We start from the raw sequence: 23,052 nt of genomic DNA on the forward strand, positions 1-23,052 counted from the left end.
TACAAGACACTAATAAAATTATTTTTCTTTGCAGTTTCATCTTTGTGATATATAATCAAAAATGGCCAACAATGTTCTCCTAAGGATAATGGATAATAACATGTTAACCAGACCCAATCTTAAGGATTGGCTAAGAAATCTCAGAATCGTTCTAGATTTCGAAAGAATTGCTTATGTCCTGGAAGCACCTCTTGTTAGTGTATGCCCTAGGAACCAATCGTGTTATCGGTTTCAGGCATTATATCTTGTAAATAACTCTTTTGAGAATGGAAGAAAGAGTTCTGATTTCACATGTTGTTTACTGCTTCATTTATACTATTTATAATGCATGTGAAATGTCCAGATGATACAGATCTTTAGAAGATCAAATCATCGAAGCATTCCCTATGTAAGTAATGTTAATTGGGCAATAACATTGCATAGTAGACGTGTTGAATGCCTCCATTAAATATCATGTGATGGTATTAGTATGGGTGATTATCAGAGGTATATCACTAGGGCATTAGCATGGATAAAAGGTTGGTGAATTGTTTATTGAATATGACTGATTACGATGAGACATTTAGAATGTGGTCAATGATACATCGTAGGATCGTACTAGTGTGTCACTAATCCTTAGACCTAAGACATCACGGTTGGACACGACATAGGATGCATATGATTCATATGGTGTATATACACGAGACTAGTCGTGTCTTGTGTAAGAAGTCGGTTTGATCATTTGTTATTCATGTGCGAGGACAAGTGATGGCCAAGATGAGATCCGTTGACTCGAAATAGTATGGTCTCAAGTTCCCAAACGAATGTCAATAAACATTGGAAAAAGGAAATCTCTGGCCAGAGTACAAAATAGTCATATGAAAAAAGAGTTTCATGATAACACGTTCCATTGTATTGATTGACAATTCGGATAAAGATTAAGTTAAGGGTTTTGACATACCATGAACCTATACTTAATCGAGATTAGACAACGGAGGGATTTTACTACATAAAATGCACGATCGGGAAAAATGTTCATTAGAGTTTAACTTCATTGTGGCTTAAGGGTTATGGAGCATTGCTAGATACCTAGTATGATCGGTGGGAGTTTCGATCATAAAGAATTATGACGAAATATATCGGATTGTGATATTGCGCCCACGACTAGGTTACAATGAACCTAAGTGGTCACACCTAAAAACCAAGTTTGAGAAGCGAGAGTAATACATATCGTTAAAGGTTAACGATGTTCAGATGTAAACGTGTACATCCGAATTTATGTATTGGTGAGAAATGATTACTCATGGGAAGCTAGCACTTACCAAGGGTAATAAGGTAATTTGGTCATTATTGGATTAGATTCAATGATGGACTAAAATATATTATCGAATTGGATTCAATAATGGGTTAAATATTAAATTGGATTATTTTATATTTCTTGATTATAAATTTGTTTAAATCAAGGATTTAATATTAAAGAGTTAATATTAAATTGAAATTGTTTCAAGGGCTTAGGATCAATAATGATTTAATATTAAGAGTTTCAATAATGATTTAATATTAAGAGTTAATATTAAATTGAAATTACTTCAAGGACTTGAAAATAATATTGAATTTGTATTAAGTGTTAATATAGGATTCATATTAATTCAAGGACTTGAGAACAATTTCAAAATGGTCCTTGTGTATAAATAAGTGGTATTTCCCAAATTTAATCTAATTTTTCATTTGGATTGAAAATATCTCTCTTGAGCTTTCATGGCCGGCTCTCTTTTCTTCATCTTGGGGTGGACTTTACTTTGAGGATTTTCATCAAATTTGTTGAAGATCTTGAACTCCTTTTCAAGTTACAAAAGTTGTAAAGCATAAAAGGTAACTATTTCACCCTTTTAGTTTCAATAACATGTCATATGACCTTATACCATGTTTTACACCAATTTTACCATTTCTAAGCATGAATTCTTACAAATGGTATCAGAGCCATGTTAGATCTATACTTATATTTTCAATTTTCGGTGAAAAATTGAATCAAAGTTGTTGAAGAACAATATGGGTAAAATCGGCAATTTTTTGCAAATATGTGTTATGGTGTATTTTGATGCAAATGATCATGGATATGTGATGTTCATGGTAGATAACATGTATATATATGAAGTTTTGTGTTTTTGAAACAAAGAAATTCCTGTTAGGGTTTGGTTATGTACATGTATGATGAGTTGTTGCATTATAGATGCAATTTCATGACTTTGGAATTGTTGTCCTTGGTTGTTACATGTATCTGCTAGATCTACAATTTGATGCAAAAATTTGATGATTATAGCATGGGTTGAATTCGGCATACACTTGATGTGTGCATCAATTTTATAAGATTCATGGATACAATATTTGATATCATGGATAATTGATGCATGTAAATAAATTGTGTTGTGAATACAATTTTAATGATGAAATTATGAATTTTGGCCATGATTTTGATGTTGAATAAGGCATGCTTTAATGGTGATTAGTGCATGTCTTAGTTGTGATTCATGCATGAATTGTTTATGTGTAGAAAACATGATTAATGGAGATTAGTGTCTATGTTTTCTATATGAATTATCCTTGAAATTTGCGTGACAATGGAATGCATGGATGATGCATACCAATTGCAAATTTCGGGCATGTTTGATGTTAATCAAACAATGCATGAATGGTGTTAAGGTAATGACATGTGTAATTAGAGATATGAATTAGGATAAGGATAACTAAACCATGGTTGATGGGTGGTTAATGTCTTTAATCATTTCATTTAATTTGATTAACAAATGAGATTAAAATGCATTAATTGTTAGGGCAGTGAAATGTCACTAATGCCCTTTTTAGTTAATTATGACATATTTATATGTAATTGTTGCATAAGTCATTGAATTCATATATATTGTAACAAGCATAAAAGATAATTTGCCTTAAAGATTTAAAGGTAAAATTGTCTTTGTGCCAAAAACATGGAAAGGTAGTGTGGCCATAATTTAATTGTTAATTATATCTTTGATAAGATTAATTGGATTAATCATTAATGTATATTAATATGCCATGTGATAAGATAATCATAAATTTACTCCACCAACTTTTCATTGCCAAATGTTGGTTGTATAATTACTTATTTAATGTAAGTGTTACATTATCCCCTAAAGTTTCATTAATGATTATTAATGGGTAATTTATTAGATATAATTGATATATGGGGTATATATGTATTATATTAATACAATGCATATTTGTTATGTTTGATAACATATGATTCCGTGTTGAAGCATGTAATATGCTTGGATGATTTATGCATTGAAATTATGCCATTGTTTATATTTAAGTTTTAATAATTATATGAAGTGTTAAAACTTAATTTTATGGCATGCCATTTAGTTTTAGGTTTTTAGTTTGGAGTTTATATTTAGTTGATACATATGGTGGATATGTATAGGGTAGATATTAAAACATTAACCAAAAAGAAAACCTAATCTTTAAAATCTCCCTAAGGAATAATATTAAGTCCATGCCTTCCACTATGGGCCAATTAATTATTTGGCATAAAAATTAGAGATTACAAGATTTCTATTATATGAGGGGTGCTAATTTTATGAAATGGAATTAATTGTCTTAGTTCTTGGATAGAAATTTCCATTGTACCCAAGATTTCTATTATGTGAGGGTATAATGAGAATTCTATTTTAAGAAAGCATAATAGGTCGGATTTAACTAGTCTAGGGTACCAAGATTTCTATTATGTGAAGTATCTGAAACTAGAGGCAAGGAAATGAATCATAGCGTATATGGTGATATAAAAGGAAATAGTTTCCTACTTATTGAATTTAATGGACCAAGATTTCTATTATGTGAGATTTATTAAATTTGATAAGATTTGATTCCCCACTAGAAATTTATTCCAACGAAGTTTTTGAATCATCATTTAGGGGAGTATGGGATTTTAATAAAATAGTGGGAGCTAATTAGATTAGCATTAAAGGTTTAAATTTACAAGACACTGATAACATGTTTTAATTTCTTACAGCCTCTTTACAATAGCTGTTGTGTGATATTTAGTTGAAAATGAGCAATAATCTTCTTTGGAGGATTTTAGATGACAACAAGTTGACCGGACCAAATTTCAAAGATTGGTTGAGGAACTTGAGAATTGTTCTCAACTTTGAAAAGACGGCGTACGTTATGGAAGCACCTTTTCCCTTCTTTATAGTTCCAGATGCCACACTGGAATAGAGATAAAAGATATGGCTTCCAATGCAAGAAAGACGGACATTCAAAGAGGATTTGTCCTCTATATCTCGAGAGCTTGAAGAAAGCTCGAGTAGGTATGTTTCATTCTTATGTTATAAAATTTGAATTAAGTGCTGAATCAAATGATCATTCTTGGATATTAGATTCAGTTGCTACATCTCACATATGTGTCTCATTACCGACACTGTAGAATAGTTCTGCATTGTCAAAAGATGAAATCATTCTAAAGATGGAAAATGGAGCAAAAGTTGTGGCCAAGACCATAGGGACTTGCCATTTGACATTGCCATCAAGACACATTTTGCGTTTGCACAAAGTTTTCTTTTTTTTTTTTTTCGCCAAAGTGACCAGAAATATCATTCCTGCTTCTGTTTTATGTAAATCTGGTTACAAAATACAGTTTAATGGAAATGAGTATCTAATTTATTTTGGAAATAAATTAGTTGGCAAAGCTATTAATACAAATGGTTTGTATGTTGAAGAATTGAATGATCATAACATAATTAATACTATTACTAATAAAAGAACTCGAAATGAAATAAGTCTTAAATTACTTTGGCATCATCAATTAGGTCATATAGGAAATAAAAGGATAATCAGGTTAGAAGCAAACGGGCTTTTAAGCCCATTGGGTTCAGAAGCCTATCTGACCTGTGAATCTTGTCTTTAGGGAAAAATGACCAAATCGTCATTTAAGTGTAAAAAGGAAAGATCCAAAGAATTGTTGGATTTAATACATTCAGATGTATGCGAACCATTTAGTAAAATGGTTCGAGAAGGTTTTTAATATATACTTCATTACCTTTATCGATGACTATTTTAGGTATGGGTACATGTATTTCATAAAATACAAATCTGAATCCTTTGAAAAGTTCAGAGAGTTCAAGAATAAAGTAGAAAAACAAACCAAAATGAGTATTAAGATTCTACAATCAGATCGTGGTGGTGAATACTTGAGTACAGAATTTCAAGATTTTTTTTTTTAAAGATAATGGTATAATATCCCAGTTGACTCCTCTGAATACACTACAACATAACGGTATGTCAAAAAAAGGAGGAACCGTACTTTATTAGATATGGCACGGTCGATGGTGAGTTTCACTGACTTGCCAACGTCACTATGAGGATTTGCCCTTGTTACCGCTGTGTACATTCTGAATAAGGCACCATCTAAATCTATCGAGAAGACACCATATGAGATTTGATAAAAAAAAAATGCACATTTCCTTAAGAAAGAGTTCTTAGAGGAAGGTGGTGCGGGAAGAAAAATTGTGCTCTAGGAAGAGTCTGGTGAGCCTCAGACCAAAAATACTCAAATAGATGGTACCTTTCAAGAAATCCCAACACTTGAAATATCGGTCCCTGTTCATCAATCCTCTAGAGTATCTCGACCTTCGGAAAGATATGGATATCTTCATGAGGAGATTTTTGAATCTATCATGATTGGAGAAGTCAATCACGGGGATGACCCTAGAACCTATGAAGAAGCAATATTAGATATCAATTCTGGTAAATGGCTAGAAGCTATGAATTCTGAGATAATTCCATGCATGCTAATCAAGTATGGATTCTCGTTGATCCTTCAGAAGGAATAGTTCCTATTAGACGTAAGTGGGTCTTCAAGAGAAAGATTGGCAAAGATGGAAAGGTAGAGACCTACGAAGCTAGACTAGTTGCGAAAGGTTATACTCAGAAACAAGGGTTGGATTATGATGAAACTTTCTCACAAGTCGCTATGCTTGAATCAATCAGAATTATGCTAACCATGGTTGCACACTATAATTATGAGATACGGTAAGTGGATATCAAAACAACATTTCTCAATGGATTCATTGAGGAAAATATCCACATGCAACAACCGTAGGTTTTGTATCTAGTTCTGAAAGAAATAAGGTGTGCAAGTTGCATAGGTCCATTTATGGGTTAAAACAAACTTTAAGAAGCTGTAACATCTGGTTTGATGAAACAATCAAATCTTTTGGTTTCATGAAGAATCCGGATGAACCTTGTGTTTATAAATGGACAAAGGATCATACCATAATATTTTCCATGTTGTATGTAGATGACATACTACTGATGGGAAATGACATTGGAATGATGATTGAAGTTAAGTTGTGGTTATCCAGAACTTTCTCCATGAAAAACTTAGGAGAAGCGACATATATCCTTGAAACTTGTACGTATAGAGATAGAGCGAAATGATTAATAGGCTTATCCCAAAGAATGTATATAGAAAAGATGTTGAAACAGTTCGACATGTAAGACTTCAAAAAAAGCAAGGGGGTTTTTGCCTGTAGTCATGGAATTCATCTTTCGAAAGATATGAGTCCCAAGACTGATCAGAAGTGTGAGCGGATGTGTGGGATACCTTATGCTTGAGCCGTAGGTAGTCTCTTATATGTTATGTTGTGTACTAAATCTGATATAGCATATGTTGTACGTGTTACAAGCATATATCAGTCTGACCTAAGGGAGAAGCACTAGTCTATTGTTAAAACAATCCTTAAGTACTTAAGAAGAACTAAGGATTTAATCCTGAATTATGGAGATTCGGAATTGAAGATTTAGGGATACTCGGATTCTGTTTTTCAATCAGATGTGGATGATAGAAAGTCTACATCCGGTTTCATTTTCATATGTAATGGAGGAACAGTCAATTGGAAAAGTTCCACATAGTCGACTATTGTCAATTCCACTACAGAAGCTGAATATGGAAGCTACCTGGATGCATAAGTTCTTAACTGAACTTGGTGTGGTTCCAATATAAATGTTATTAGATAACCTTGTATTGTGTCAATACTGGGGTTATTGCATAGGCAAATGAACCAAGGGCACACCAAAAGTCCATACATATCCAGTATAAATATCATTTTTTTTTTTTAAAGAATTCGTTGGAGCTGAAGAAATTTAGGTGCAATAGACACCTTCAACTGAATATGTAGCTGACCCACTCACTAGAGCGATGACACAAAAGCAGTTGAACCATCATTTTGAGAAGATGGGTATTAGATATCACACTTATCAGTTCTAGTGCAAGTGAGAGATTTGTTAGTGTATGCCCTAAGAACCAATCGTGTTATCGGTTTTAGGGCATTATATCTTATAAATACTCTTTTGAGAATGGAAGAAAGAGTTCTGATTTCATATGTTGTCTACTGCTTCATTTATACTATTTATAATGCATGTGAAATGTCCGAATGATACAAATCTTTAGAAGATCAAATCATCGAAGCATTCCCTACGTAAGTAATGTTAATTGGACAATAACATTGCATAGTAGACATGTTGAATGCCTCCATTAAATATCATGTGATGGTATTAGTGTGGGTGATTATAAGAGGTATATCACTAGGGCATTAGCATGGATAAAAAGTTGATGAACTGTTTATTAAATATGACTGATTACAATGAATCACATGGACATTTAGAATGTAGTCAATGATACATCGTAGGATCGTACTAGTGTGTCACTAATCCTTAGACCTGAGACATCACAGTTGGACTTGACATAGGATGCATATGATTCATATGGTGTATATACACGAGACTAGTCATGTCTTGTGTAAGAAGCCGATTTGATCATATGTTATTCATGTGCAAGGACAAGTGATAGTCAAGATGGGATCTGTTGACTCGAAATAGTATGGTCTCGAGTTCCCAAACAAATGTCAATAAACATTGGAAAAAGGAAATCTCTGGCCAGAGTACAAAATAGTCATATGAAAAAGGAGTTTCATGATGACACGTTCCATTGTATTGATTGACAATTCGGATAAAGATTAAGTTAAAGGTTTTGACATACCATGAACCTATACTTAATCTGGATTAGACAACGGAGAGATTTTACTACATAAAACGTACGATTGGGAAAAAGGTTCATTGGAGTTTAACTTCATTGTGGCTTAGGGGTTATGGAGCATTGCTAGATGTCTACCATGTTCAGTGGGAGTTTCGATCATAAAGAGTTATGACGAAACATATTGGATTGTGATATTGGGCCCACGGCTAGGTTACAGTGAACTTAAGTGGTCACACCTAAAAACCAAGTATGAGAAGAGAGAGTAATACATATCGTTAAAGGTTAATTATGTTTAGATGTAATTGTGTTCATTCTAATTTATGTATTGGTGAGAAATGATTACTCATGGGAAGCTAGCACTTACCAAGGGTAATAAGGTAATTTGGTCATTATTGGATTAGATTCAATGATGGACTAAAATATATTATTGAATTGGATTCAATAATGTGTTAAATATTAAATTGGATTATTTTATATGTCTTGATTATAAATTTGTTTAAATCAAGGATTTAATATTAAAGAGTTAATATTAAATTGAAATTGTTTCAAGGGCTTAGGATCAATAATGATTTAATATTAAGAGTTAATATTAAATTGAAATTACTTCAAGGACTAGAAAATAATATTGAATTTGTATTAAGTGTTACTATAGGATAAATATTAATTCAAGGACTTGAGAACAATTTTAAAATGGTCCATGTGTATAAATAAGTGATATTTCCCAAATCTAATCTAATTTTTCATTTGGATTGAAAATCTCTCTCTTGAGCTTTCATGGCCGGCTCTCATTTCTTCATCTTGGGGTGGACTTGAACTTTTTTTCAAGTTACAAAAGTTGTAAAGCGCAAAAGGTAACAATTTCACCCTTTTAGTTTCAATAACATGTCATAGGACCTTATACCATGTTTTACACCAATTTTACCCTTTTCTAAGCATGAATTCTTACACCTCTTCTACTTGATATTGGACTCGATGCTCTACAAGCTAAGCTTGATGCTTTTTAAAAATGGAGAGAGGATAGTAGGAGGGCTAGAAACTACATGCTAGCCTCAATAAATAGAGAACGTCAGATTAAGCACGAAAAAGCTTCAAATTCTTATGATATCCTCACAGCTTTACAAGAGTTGTATAGAGACAATCCACGAGTGGTTGAGTATGAGTTATGTGCATCCCTATTTAGCATGAAGCTGAGGGAATGATCAATGGATTAGGTCGGCTGGATGGATATGGGGTGGTCATGCTAGACAGCCTCAAAGTGAATTTGATTCTACAATCCCTTCCTTCAAGTTATAAACTGTTTATAACTAACTGCAATCTCAATAGGATTGAGTGAAACCTCTTTGAATTGCTAAACGAGCTTCAAGAATTTCATAGGCAGAATGTGAAAAGGAAAGGACATGAGGATGTCTTTGCCGCCTCCATCAGTAGGGCTAATAAAAGGCCCAAAAAGCAATAGAAGAAAGGTCCAAAAGTTAGACCCAAGAATAAGAGCTTCAAGAAGCTAGCGACAAAGGCAGAGAATGCCAATGCAAAAGGAAAAAATTTCCACTGTGGAGAAGATGGACACTAGAAGAGGAACTGCCTCAATACCTGAACAGTCTGAGGAAAGGCAAAGGAAAAGCAGTTACGAACCAATGTCTTATGATTGAGTATGAATTAAGTGTTAATTCAGATAGTCATTCCTAGATATTAGATTCAGTAGCAACATCTCATGTTTTTATGTCTTTGCAGGTACTTCAAAATAGTTCTGGGGTGACAAAGGGCGAGATCATTTTGAGGATGGCAAATGGGGCATGAGTTGCAGCCGAGGCCATGGGGACTTGCCCAATAAGACTACCTTCAGGACATGTTTTGAATTTTTTTAAAGTATTGTACTTTAAAAAAGTCACTAGAAACATCATTTCTATTTTTGCTTTGTGTAAAGCAGATTACCATGTATTGTTTAATGGAAATGAATGTTCAATACATTTTGGAAATGTTTTAGTTGGTAAAGTTGTGAATGCAAATTGTTTGTATGTCTTGGAACAAAATGATTATGCTTCAATCAATACCATTTCCAATAAAAGAACTCAATCTGAATCAAATCCTAAAATTCTATGGCATCATAGATTGGGTCATATAGGAGAGAGAAGATTAGTACAGCTTGGAGAAAGTGGGGTCATAAACTCATAGGGTTTTGAACCCTATCCAACGTGTGAATCTTGTCTCCAAGGAAAGATGACCAAGTCTCCCTTTAAGAATAAAAGAGAGCGTGTTATGGAACTATTAGGACTCATACATGCAGACGTGTGTGGACCATTCAGTAGCCAATGGAGGATTTGAATACTTCATTACCTTTACAGATGATATGTCATGATATGGGTATTTGTATTTAATGAAATACAAATCTGAATCCTTTAAAAAATTCAGAGAATTCAAGAATGAAGTAGAAAATCAAACTTGAAAGAGTATTAAAATATTACGATCAAATTGTTGGGGTGAATACTTGAGTATAGAGTTTCAGGAGTTCTTAAAAGAAAATAGGATCATCTCACAATTAACTCCTATGTATACACCCTAGCTTAATGGAGTGTCTGAAAGGAGAAATCGTGCCCTATTGGATATGGTACGATCGATGTTGAGTTTTACAGACTTGCCAATGTCTCTGTAGGGATATGCTCTCCAAACCGCTATGCCCATCCTTAATAAGGTCCCGTCTAAAACTATCCAAAAAACACCATATGAGATATGGTATGAAAAACATCCAAGTCTGAATTATATAAAGATTTGGGGTTGTCTAGCTTATGTTAAATTAGTTAAATCTGATAAGCTAGATATTAAATGCGAAAAGGGTCGGTTCATTGGATATCCTAAAGATAGTTTAGCACATTATTTTAGTGATCAAAGAGTTTGGATCAATAGAAATGCGCACTTCCTTGAGAATGAGTTCTTAGAGGAAGGCGGTGTTGAAAGAAATATTGAACTCAAGAAAGAGTTCGAAGAGCCAAGAACCAAGATTGCTGAAGCTGGAACGTCTATTCAGCAAACCTCAATATCAGATACTATGGTGCCAGTGCGAAAGTCTTCTAGAATATCAAAACCTTTAAAAAGATATGGGTTCCTACATGAGCAAGATTTTGAATCTTACTTAGTAGGAGTAGATGATCATAGTAATGATCCTAGAAGCTACGAAGAAGCAATACTGGATAGAGATTCAGGAAAATTGCTAGAAGCAATGAATTCTAAGATAGAATCAATGCATGCCAATCAAGTATGGTCACTTGTGGATCCACCAGAGGGAATAGTTCCTATAGGCTGCAAATAGGTCTACAAGAGAAAAGTTGGTAAGGATGGAGAGGTAGAGACCTTCAAAGCTCGTTTGGTAGTGAAAGGTTATACTCGGAAACAAGGATGGGATTATGAGGAAACCTTCTCACCTGTAGCTATGATTAAATCTATCCGTAAATAATAGTCATCGTAGCATACCATGATTATGAAATTTGGTAGATGGATGTCAAAACAACTTTCCTTAATGGGTTTATTGAGGAAAACATCTATATGGAACAACCAATAGGTTTTGTATCCTCTGCTGAAAAACATAAGGTATGCAAGTTGCATCGATCCATTTATGGATTGAAGCAAGCTTTAAGAAGCTTGAACATTCGATTTGACGACATAATCAAATCGTTTGGTTTTGTCAAGAATCCGGATGAGCCCTATGTATACAAATGGGTTAAAGATCATGCCATCATGTTTCTCATATTATATGTAGATGACATACTTTTGATGGGAAATGACGTAGGCATGATGACAGAGGTTAAAGTCTGGTTATCCAAAACCTTCTCAATTGAAGACTTGGAGAAACGACCTATGTCCTTGGCATCTGTGTCTATAGAGATATAACAAAAAGGATAATTGGATTATCCCAGAAATTGTACATAGAGAAAACGCTGAAAAGATTTAGCATGGAGAACTTTGTCTTTTTCCCTTCACTCATAGTCTTCATCTTTCCGAAGAGATTGGTCCAAAGACCGATGAAGAGCGATAATGGATGCATAGTATGCCTTATGCATCTGTCGTAGGTAGCTTAATGTACGCAATGCTATGTACAAGACCTGATATAGCTTATGTTGTAAGTGTTACGAGCAGATGTCAATCAAATCTAGGGGAGAAACATTGGTCGATTGTAAAATCAATCCTTAAGTACTTAAGAAGAACTATGGATCTGGTTTTGAGTTATAGATGTTCAAAATTAAACATTCAAGGACACTCGGATTTTGATTTCCAATAAGATATTAATGATACAAAGTCTAAGTCAGGGTATATTTTTATATGTAATGGAGGTGTTGTTAGTTGGAAAAGTTCCAAACAGACAACTATAACAGACTCCACTACAGAAGCTGAGTACATTGCTGCTTCAGAACCAGCAAAGGAGGTTATTTGGATGCGAAAGTTCGTAATTGAACTGGGTGTGATTGCAAACATGGCTTACCCGATAAGCATGTTCTATGACAATGCTATAGCCATTTCACAAGCAAATGAATGAAGGGCACACCAAAAATCCAAACACATTTAGTGCAAGTATCACATTTTGAAAGAATTCATTGGAGTTAGAGAGATTGTAATTCTGAAGACACCTTTAGTAGAAAATGTAGCTGATCCAATAACTAAGGCAATGGCACAGAAGTAGTTAGACCATCATCTTGAGAAGATGGGTATGAGATACAACATCAAATGACTTTAGTGCAAGTGGGAGTTTGTTAGTGAATGTTAGTGTATGCCCTAGAAACCATTCGTGTTGTTGGTTTCAAAACATTTTTTCTTGTATCAGTATATCATAAATAATAGAAGAAAGATGATATGAATTCATGCAACCTAATTCATATGTCACCTTATTTCAACCAATTTTAACACAACCTAAGCTAGACTTCACTTGCAACCCCTTAACACAATTCGACCAACACTCTACAAGCACACACAATCTTTATAACAATTTAGAGCAACACCTTTTATCTAGCCTCAATCAACACAAACTCATTCCACTTTGAAATGCACAACACAAATTTGGAACACAACAAAACAAGCCAACCCGAAAAGTGAGATGAATGGTAACCAAGTGAGATTAACTTACAAGATAGATGGCCAAGGATTATTTGAGCTTAAAGGAACTCCACCGACTTGAAGATCAATCCACCACCAAGCTTGGCCGAAACTTGGGTGATGGAAATTCAAAGAAGAGAAACACAATTCTCCATGGGAACACTACTCATTCAATATTCATTGTCTAATTCATATTATGAAAGAGTGGCCTTTATATAGGCTTTACAAAAGTTGAGAAAGGCCTTAATAAATATTACAAAACTTTACACAAAAATATTAAGGACCAATTCTCCACCATTCAATTACAAAATGCAAACCATACCCATTTAATGCAAAGGACAGCCACCCCTTAAATTAAGGATCTATGTCCCTAATTGTATTTTACTTAATTTTCCTTCACCAAATTGAATCAAATAGCATCCACACATTGGGCTTGGACCAATTAAGCTTCTCCCCCCTTGATCTCCACAAATTGGGCTACACAAATGGACTTGTGCCATGTCTTGGACTTTAACACATCTTGGACAAGTTTGTGAGCTTCCTTGAGTGCTTGGGCCAAATGTTGTTCTCCTTGTAAGGCTTGGGCTTCTTGAATCTTCAATGAACAATCTTACATGTTTAAAGAACACAATGGGCTTGGAATCTCGTCAAAAGAGTTCTTCAATTCATATATATAAATTGCTTCATTTATTAAGTCATGCATTTAAAATAAAGTATGTATATGAATTGTCCAGATGATTCATTTAATCGGTAAATGAATTCATCAAAAGGTTCCCTATGGAAGCAATATAGCTTTGGCAACTATATTGCATAGTAGGCATACTAGATGCTTCCGAAAGATATCATGAGTTGATATAAGTATGGATGACGATGATAGTCATATCACTAAGGCACTAGTATGGATTAGCGGTTGATGAACTAGTTTTCGAACGTGACCAAATAACGACAAATCACTTGAAAAAGCATGTAGTCAATTATTTATCATTTGGTATATCAGTGCACGATGTAGTCCTTTGACCTGAGACATTATGGTCGGATCCGATACGAATGTGTATAGTTCATACGGTGTATAAGTACTAGACTAGTCATGTTTCGTATGATAAAGCCTATTTGGTCATGCGTTGTTCATATGCGAAAACAAACGATGGTCAAGATAGGATCCATTGACTCGAAAATATAAGATCAAGAGTACCTCTAACTCCATCCGAATCCGAGTTCCTGGAAAAACGTCGATAAATGTTGGAAATCAAAATCGCTGGCCAAAGTCTATTATTAGTCATACGAAAGTAAGTTTGTGATGACAAGTTCTAGAAATATTGATCGACAATTCGATAGAAGATTGAGTTTAGGATTTTGATGTTCCATGAATCCGTACTCGATTAGGATATATCAATGGAGGGACTTTACCTGCATGGTACATATGATTTGAAAAGAGTTTGATAAAGTATTTCTTCATTGTAGTTTAGGGACTATGGCACATTGCTAGATGTTTACCATAGTCGTTAGGCCTTCGGACAGGTTTTCTAATTCATCCAAAACTGGCTCACGACTAATCCATGGTGGACCTACATGGTCACACCAATAGCCTTGAGAAGTTAGAGAATGATAAGAGAGAGATATGATTATCCGAAGAGGGCTAGCACCTTCTGAGGGTAATTACGGAATTTTTATCGCAATTGTTACATAGAAAATTATTCATGACATTTTAAAGGTTAAAATGGTCAAGCAATAATTAATTGTATTTAATTATTATATATTAAGATAAATGAGATGAACTAAAATAACCTTTTAAAAGTTAAAGGGCAAAAGGGTAAACTTATGGGTTGTTAATGTAAACTAGTGTAGATTACATGGGCCCTTGAATAATATTGATTATTCAAAGGCCAAATTAATAAATGTTTGGGCTCCTTTTAGAATAAGATTTCATTAGGGCATACAAGTGAAAAGAAGGAATTACAAAATGACCCATGTGTATATAAATGCAAATGGTTGCATTTTAGGTCAAAGTTGTTCATTGTTCACTCAAAAAGAGAAACACAAGCTCTCTCTTAGGTTTGGCCACCCTCTCTTTCTCTCAAGGTCGTGTTAAAGTGCGGAGGGTTCATAGCTTTGAATCTTGGCTTCATCAAACCTAAGTTTTAATAAGAAGGTATAATGTTAATTTATGCTTTATTTAAAGTTTTGAATCCTATAATTCATATCTTAGCTTGCATGTCTTGTTTACATGCTTTCCATCATTTTTCTACCACCTCTTCATGGTTTTTCACAACTACTCTACCAATCATCGGCCATTACACTTCCTTTGGCCGACGTGTTTTCAAGCTATTCTGATCGAATCCAACAATGGCAACCCTCTCCGACCACGCTATTTGACTCATCGGCGCACCCTAACAAAACCATCAACATCTCCCAACCCAATTTACCACCGATTGTTGCCACCTACCAATTAGGTTTTTGCGCAAACGCCACCTATTCCCAACACAATTCATGTTGATTGCCACACTGGAAACTTCCCTAGCCACCATCTTTTGCACCATTAGCATACCCTCTCCAAAACCTCTAACCTCTCTAACCCTGATTGCCTATCAGCTGCTGCAAAGAACTAGGTTTTCCTATTTAAGCTAGATTCTGGCCAATTCCGATGGTCAAAATCACTCATGTCAACACCCACAGACTCATTGGCCTTTCCCCTCCCCCCATCATTCCAGAGATTGATTGCTCATCGAACGCTAGTCATGACTTTGTCGCCTGCAGCCGTGTGTTGTTTTGTTTTATCCGTTGATTGGGTTCAAATTGAATAGTAATTTGATTGTTGTTGGTTGTATTTTCGATTGGTGTTTGTTTTGTGTTGTAATTCTGGGCTTTTCCTCCTGCCAAAGACCATTTTTTGATTGCCTCTGCTCACTAAAGAGAAAGTAAGTGCCAGAGTGAGAGGGGCCGGTGATTGGGGCTGCAAGCGGGTAGGGGTGATAGGGGTTTTGTTAATTGACCATCATGCCCTTACTAATAACAAACTTTTAACTATCCTACACTTCTTAACAATGAAATTTACTAACAGAATTGTGTTTTAGGTAGTAAAGTGGTATTTTAAAAGTTCATACACAAGAAAGTGTCATTAGGCCATTATTTGGGTGGGAAAAAGTCTTTTACTCTTAGGAAAAACAAAAACAAAAGATTTTAATGAGTTTTGCTTGATGTACGAGCAGTTAAGGTAGAAATAGAAGAGTAATGCTACCCTTCTATGGGTTTTCATACCAAGAGTTTACATATTTTGATAAAATGGCATAGATGCCCTTCTTTTTTATCTAGTTGAAAGTTAAAAAATGGGTGGGCCATTGTTTGTTTCCGAAATCAAGTGTGGCAAATTAATTTGATAAAGTTTGGGTGGGAAAAATTATTCAGCCTGATTATTTTTTTTTTCTTATTATATATTAATGGACTGTAGATAGTAAACATACATTTCATGGCTTAGAAAATTTTAAAGTTCTTAGATTTAGTTTAAGTATACCGATTTTATGTTATCGTGTCAAAATATTGTGTTAGAGTTGGTGAACTCTAGTTAATGTATAGGTACTCATTTTTAAAGTGCAGCGGAAGTTTTTACCAAATTGATTAATGGTTATTAAGTTAAGCATGAATCAATCATCCATAAACAATAAATGTAAAGCATACCAACATATACACGGTTTGGCTAAAACCACTCTTAGCCTACATCCATGAGACCTCGTCCAGATCAAAGCAAATCCACTAAACAACAAACATTACAAGATATAGTTCAAATTTGATTTTAGCTACAACAAAGAGAACTCCCTGTTCTAGTTACATTAAACACCACCCTCTGAATCTCTAATGTCTTGTTGCTCTAAGGACCTCTTCACGTTAGGAACACACCTGAAGAACAATTGAGCTTCACCCAAGCTTCACACACCAAAGCCACGCTCTAGCATCAACAATGGAACCAAGTTTCAACCGCTATTCAACAAGTATATGAGATGATGAAAGTTTGGCACAATAACATAAAGTGAACCTTTGAGGAATAAAACTCTTCGAAAATTTTAGAGCACAAGCAAATAAAATATCAAAGGTTAGCTTTACAAATGAGCAACAATGAAGATCATATAGACAAATTTCATGCTCAACAATTTATGCCAAGTCAGTAAACAATGGCTGACATATGTTGGTCCAAAAATGAAAAAGATTTCATCTATCTTTTGAGACCACAACCAAAAAAGAAAAAAGCTTATTTTCCCTAACCACAAGAGGATATTGGGACACCTATAGGTGGTTCTCCTGACAGCACAACAGATGGGAAAAAATATCTCAGTTGATAAAGATAAAAACGCAACTTGTGCAAAAGTAGGTCAGACATGCGATGTTAGCACAACAGAAAAGTGTGCGCACACATGAAGTAAATCTCAAAATAAAATGCAACAAGCAAATGTCTAACAAAAGTGTGCAAGCACACATCTGTTGTGCACGCACATGAAATTAAAAAGCAAAAGACATAAGTCTGACATAGCTGAACACGTGGAGGACAAAAAGCATTCCAACTTTTTGTTAGACCACAAACATAACTTTTCTCTTCCTTGCAGGACCACAGATGAAACCTTACAACCTTTTAGAACAACATAAGGAAATTATGACACCCATAAAGTTAGCTCACACAAATAAATCATGAATCAAAATTAGCTTGATAGGCAAGACAACAAAAAGAAAAACACCACTTGGCAAAATGTGTCAGACAGCAAATGCATGCACAAAAGAATGATGTGTGCACATATTTGCTCAACAATTCATTGTCCACCATAACATATGTTTGACAAAAATATCAACATATTGAATAAAATGGTTTGTACTATGTGAAAAATTTGTTGTCTTAAATATGATTTAAATTCTTTTATTTTTGAGTTCATGTTTTGAAAACTTTAAAATCTGATTTAAATTGTTTTATTTTATATTTTTAAAATATGATGCATCGTCAAATTTTTAAAATACAAAATCAAAATTCTTATTTCTATTTTTGAGTTCATGCTTCTAAAACAAAAACGTAAATGTACCCCATCTTAGTTTTTTTTATTTTCCTTGGAGATAAACTTAGACATATGGGGCCCATTTGGATAGGCAAAATATTAGATAATTGGGGTAATATTTTTTAAATTGAACAGATGACGATGTTTGGTTGATTTGTAAAAAATGTTCTCGGAATCTTTCATGACAAGTAGTGGCATTTAGAGGGTAAGTTGTCAGGAATATTATTACCTTGGGGGGGGAGGTGTGTCTGTTATTAAAACTTGCCCCAGGTAATCCAATTTTGTGTCTCATGTTACCCCTAAACAGTTGAGCATTTGGTCCAAATTACCCTCATATTTGTTAAGATTTACATAACACTCAATTCACTCATGCAGACCTTTTTGTCCTCACTTTTTAAATTTTTTGGACGACATTGCCCTTGTTATTGTCATTATTTACAGAAATATCATTGTACCCAAAACTGGCTACCACCTCCAATCATCGTTTACAGCCTTCGGAGGTTGTCGAAAGTTGCCATAATGGCATAAGACTGGACGTGCGCCAGTGAGGCCTTTTCCAACCATGGATCACAGATCCATGGTTGAAAATGGCAAGATCTAGCCGTGAAACGGCCATAGATCTAGCCATGAAATAGCTAGATCTCGCCGTGAAACGGCCAGATCTGTGGCATTGCAGGTGTCACGACCAAATCTGTGGCACTGTTGGTGGCCGCCGGCGGTGGTGGCTGGTTACTGGCAGTGGCTTGGGATGGGTAGAGGTGTTTTTGTTAAGTTTAAAACATTTTTGGTTGCTAGGGTGTTTTTGCTAAATCTGAAAAGTAGAGGGTTAAAAGAATTATTCAAATAATAATAATAATAAATGATATTTTATTAATATTTAAAAATGAGGGCAATTTAGTAATCTATATAACATACTCACCCATTTATCCTCCTAACCAAACATATTATTCACTAATTTATTCGACCAACTAAACACATTTTCTAAACATTCCCAGTAATCTTCAAAGTGATTTTTCGTTCCGTTAATATAATATCCCCCTATAATAAAACATTATATAATTCAAACACCCCCTCAGGGATGACAAATAAGGATATTAATTTAGAGGATAAGATAAGTTTGTGGGACAAATTAAATCCCCATACTAAAATAAAGAGGGGATGGAACTAGCCTCATTCCCCATTATAATATTATTTTTAGCTATGATTTATTTAAACCTTTTTACTTTTATTATTGCTAGAATATATTAAGGTTGTTCCTATTTAAAACATTAATACTATATAGAGATTGGTTTATTGAATTTTATTAAAATTTAAGTATGATTATTTATATAGAATATGTTAGTTTATTATATATTTGTCCTCATTGCGCTTAAAAAATGGGGAAAAGGGTCAGGTTGAAGAAAGCGTTCCCTTCAATAGGAGGTGTAAAGTTTATCATAAGGATAATACTACAATTATAAAGTTGGTATGTGGCAAATTAATTCATTATCCCATCATCTTATAATTAAGAAATGCTGCCAAATCAATTGCGACATGGGTTGGAATACAAAGTTAGGAGTATGTATATTGTATAGTAGTATTGATATCATAACAATTAGTGAGAAGAAGTAATAATTGATAGTGAATTTCGCAAACTGTTATTACAATACACTTCCTTTTGTTCAGTCAATCAATGAAATATACAAGAAGAAACAGGGACAACCAGTGACAAATTGCCTTTAGTGTACAATATTTCATATTTTTCCATCATCAAATTAGACAAAATCGTCAATCTATGTAGCAGCCTGCATATATTATGATCTTATGAAATGGAAAATTGCAAAAAAGAAGATAGATTAAGGTCATCGGCATCCCAACTCAACTCTTCCATCAGCATTTATACTTGTATTTGTGCAAAGCTTCTGAAGATCAATGTAGCCTATAATGGTGTCCTCAAAAACAGCATCTTCCAGTTGAGCTTCATCAAAGGTGGATCCGGATAATACTGTGTTCTTAAATACAGCTCCTTGGAGATTGGCTTTTCCAAAATTTACTCGATCTAATACAGCATTTGAGAAGTCTGTACCTGTTTAATCATTCAGGACAAAGTATATATTATGGTTCTTTATATTCAACATTAGGAGAACTAAGCACGAGGGGATCATTCTACATAGTGAAAGAAACTTTTGTTTCTCGCATCAAAACTGATACCTATTGTCACATTTCATTATGCAAAACCCTATTTAAAATATAGCAAATATATCTTATGAATACTAATGAAGCAAGAAAATCGGATAAAACGTCCAAATAATCCATCAGTCAAAATTCACACCAGTGTCATAGAATTGAGCTATCTATAGGAATTTACATGCAGTAGCACAACCTAATTCATATGATGTGTTATGTGACTCTAACCGAGTCATGATGAGTCTTGATGCTGTGCCATAACTCAAGGGCAAGCATCGACACCCTGCGGAAATGACAGTGTTCTCAACAGTACTTGAAATGTTTCTATTTTATCTTTCATGGTATTTCTAAGGGTCAGCTCTCATTCCATAAAGGGCCATTATGTGAGTTTTTCAAAGTTTGTAATCTGCAGATCAAGTCACAGCTAAAACTTGGCTGCGCCGTATATTGAAGTAGGTAGTTTAACAGACCAATGGTGAAATGATATAGCAGAAAATTACCCTTAAAGCTTGCTCCCACGGCATAAGCCTTTGACATCACTACTTCTGACATGTCTGCACCATCAAACTTGGCATTGGACATCAGGGCAGCGGCAAGAGACTTACCCTTCAGGTTTGATTTTTCATTTGAATAATCACAGAAGCGGAGATCAATTGGCTTGTCATAAACACCATTTGCCTGACCAATCGTGTTACCAACATATGCACGCTCGCATCGGTTTGGCTCTGTTGACAGTGGAGGCAATCTCTGCAAGGCAAACACACTATAATTTCATAACCTTACATAACCTCTCAAGTAAATACTATAGTTTCTATGCTGCTCATCACAATTGCTAATTTCTTTGATTGGAACCAGAATTTAACTTAAATAGACATGGCAACTTAAATGTAAACCATAGCAAGAGAAACATAAAGCTGGAGAAAACTCCCAAAGGAAAGATAATACCATGCTTTCCTATAAACCACCTTCAAATATATCAGACCTATAGTACCGATTTCTCTGTAGAAATGTGCAAAACTGAACCTGATATCACCGATCAATACCAAATTCAAGTTTACAAAAATGCATGATCCTGAGCCCTTATAAATGAAGAAGCAACAAGCAAGTGATTGATATGAAATGTCCAATGGTAAAGCATCCCTAACACAAAAAATGCATCTCTTTTCTCATAATCTTAATTATCAAAAGCTTTCAAAAAGGTGCTTCTACAACTTCAGACCTCTGGACTTCGAACTGCTGAATGGGCCGAAAAGGCTAAGACATTAATGCATATCAAAACCATTCATAATTTATTCTTCAAATAAACCAATTAATCATATTAAACTTCATAGAAATACAATTTAACACCCAGACCACTGTCAAGATATTGTGGATTTATCTCTTATCCAGCTCAAATAGTAGGGCTCAACGCGCATATCATTTGAAACGAACTCAATTGGTAGTCTTGATTCATTTCAATGATTGAAGTCGCGGCTTCCAATGAAGGGAGACTCACTATGAAATCTACTAATTTGAGGAGGATAAGAGATCACAGTATCTTGTCAGTGGACCGGAATGTTACATATGAAACAAAATTAAAACAATAAAAACCAAAAAAAATTATGTATTCTTTTATATCAATATATACTGAAATGGAACTATAGAAAAATGGCACATACCACATTAGCAGCAATTACAGGAGAGGCAGAAGACACAGCCCAAGCGGCAAGAATGCCACAAGCCACACCTTTAAGCTCCTTCAAATGAGAATTTTTTTCCTTTGATTCAGAAATATCTCTTCTACCTGCTCTTAAATACAGTAAAGATTAGTCATTTTTTTATAGGTTGCAAGAAATATAGAAAAGGGTGTTTTCATGTTTTTGATTTTGATGATTCAAACCAACAAAACAATTAGAATTAACAGTAGTTGTAGTTTTGATGAAGAATGAAGTGGAAGTCTTACCGGAGCAACTGATTCTGAGGGGTGGATGGAGTTCAGGAAAGCTAAAACGGTGGCGTGTGGAGGGTAAATTATGAAGAGATGAAGTGTTGTTAAACAATGGAGTAGAAAGTGTAGCCATTTTTATGAAATGTGTGTGTTGGAAGAAGGTGTTTTGGCTTGTGGGCTCTCTCTCTTTCACTGTCTCTCAGTTTTAAAGTCTTAGCGCGTTATCCATTGAAGCTTCTATATGACCATATCTATCCTAGGTGGCATGACGATAGTAGTACTTAAATTCACTATGATTTTTTCTTTTTTCAATTTGGGCTTTAATAATTATAGGGATACTTAAAGAAAACCCCCGTGTAGATCGCCTAATGACAGAAAACCTCGGCACATATGGGAAATAGGACCTTAACTCCCATTCTGTCAAAATCCTATTAATATAAATCCATTATATTGTAAAATGACATTTTTACCCTTGTTAAACCTACAAACCCCCAATGACAAATTTTAAAACACCCCCACCTCTTAGAAGTTATCGTCGACAACCCTTTGGAGGCTTGTGACAACCACCAAAGCCATAAAGGCTTTACGACGACGGTGATTGAGGCTCGACAAGGCCTTTTGACTACCAACTAGGGCGAGATCTAGCCTCACGGCGTCGTAAAGGCTAGATTCGACCTCTTGGTGCCAATAAAGGTTGGATTCGTCCAATTGGCATCAATCTAGGCAATTATGGTGGAAGAGATGAAAGGGGCGGTTGGGCTTGGGGCTTTCCCTTTTGAGTGAATAGAAAAAATATACTC

The 23,052-nt window shown here is 34.6% G+C and overlaps 1 protein-coding gene across 1 annotated transcript; it reads right to left on the reverse strand.

Annotated features, from left to right (window-relative positions):
• Positions 1-19,753: 19,753 nt before the first annotated feature.
• Positions 19,754-22,457, reverse strand: LOC116119808 (thylakoid lumenal 17.4 kDa protein, chloroplastic-like). Its single transcript, XM_031405736.1, has 4 exons — positions 22,268-22,457; positions 21,984-22,108; positions 20,826-21,072; positions 19,754-20,224 (listed from the first exon to the last, which is right to left on the reverse strand). The coding sequence occupies exons 1-4, from the start codon at positions 22,383-22,385 to the stop codon at positions 20,001-20,003; spliced, it is 714 nt and encodes a 237-aa protein (XP_031261596.1). The 5' UTR covers positions 22,386-22,457; the 3' UTR covers positions 19,754-20,000.
• Between the last annotated feature and the right edge of the window lie 595 nt (positions 22,458-23,052).

Source organism: Pistacia vera, unplaced genomic scaffold (genome assembly GCF_008641045.1).
Source record: "Pistacia vera cultivar Batoury unplaced genomic scaffold, PisVer_v2 Contig1253, whole genome shotgun sequence".
NCBI classification, from domain to species: domain Eukaryota; kingdom Viridiplantae; phylum Streptophyta; class Magnoliopsida; order Sapindales; family Anacardiaceae; genus Pistacia; species Pistacia vera.

Excerpts from the sequence above, each read along its gene's own strand:
- LOC116119808 (XM_031405736.1), bottom strand. The coding sequence starts at position 22,385 with ATGGCTACACTTTCTACTCCATTGTTTAACAACACTTCATCTCTTCAT. Across the intron at positions 22,109-22,267 it reads CCTCAGAATCAGTTGCTCCG|GTAGAAGAGATATTTCTGAA; the intron begins GTAAGACTTCCA and ends ATTTAAGAGCAG. Across the intron at positions 20,225-20,825 it reads CGTGGGAGCAAGCTTTAAGG|GTACAGACTTCTCAAATGCT; the intron begins GTAATTTTCTGC and ends ATGATTAAACAG.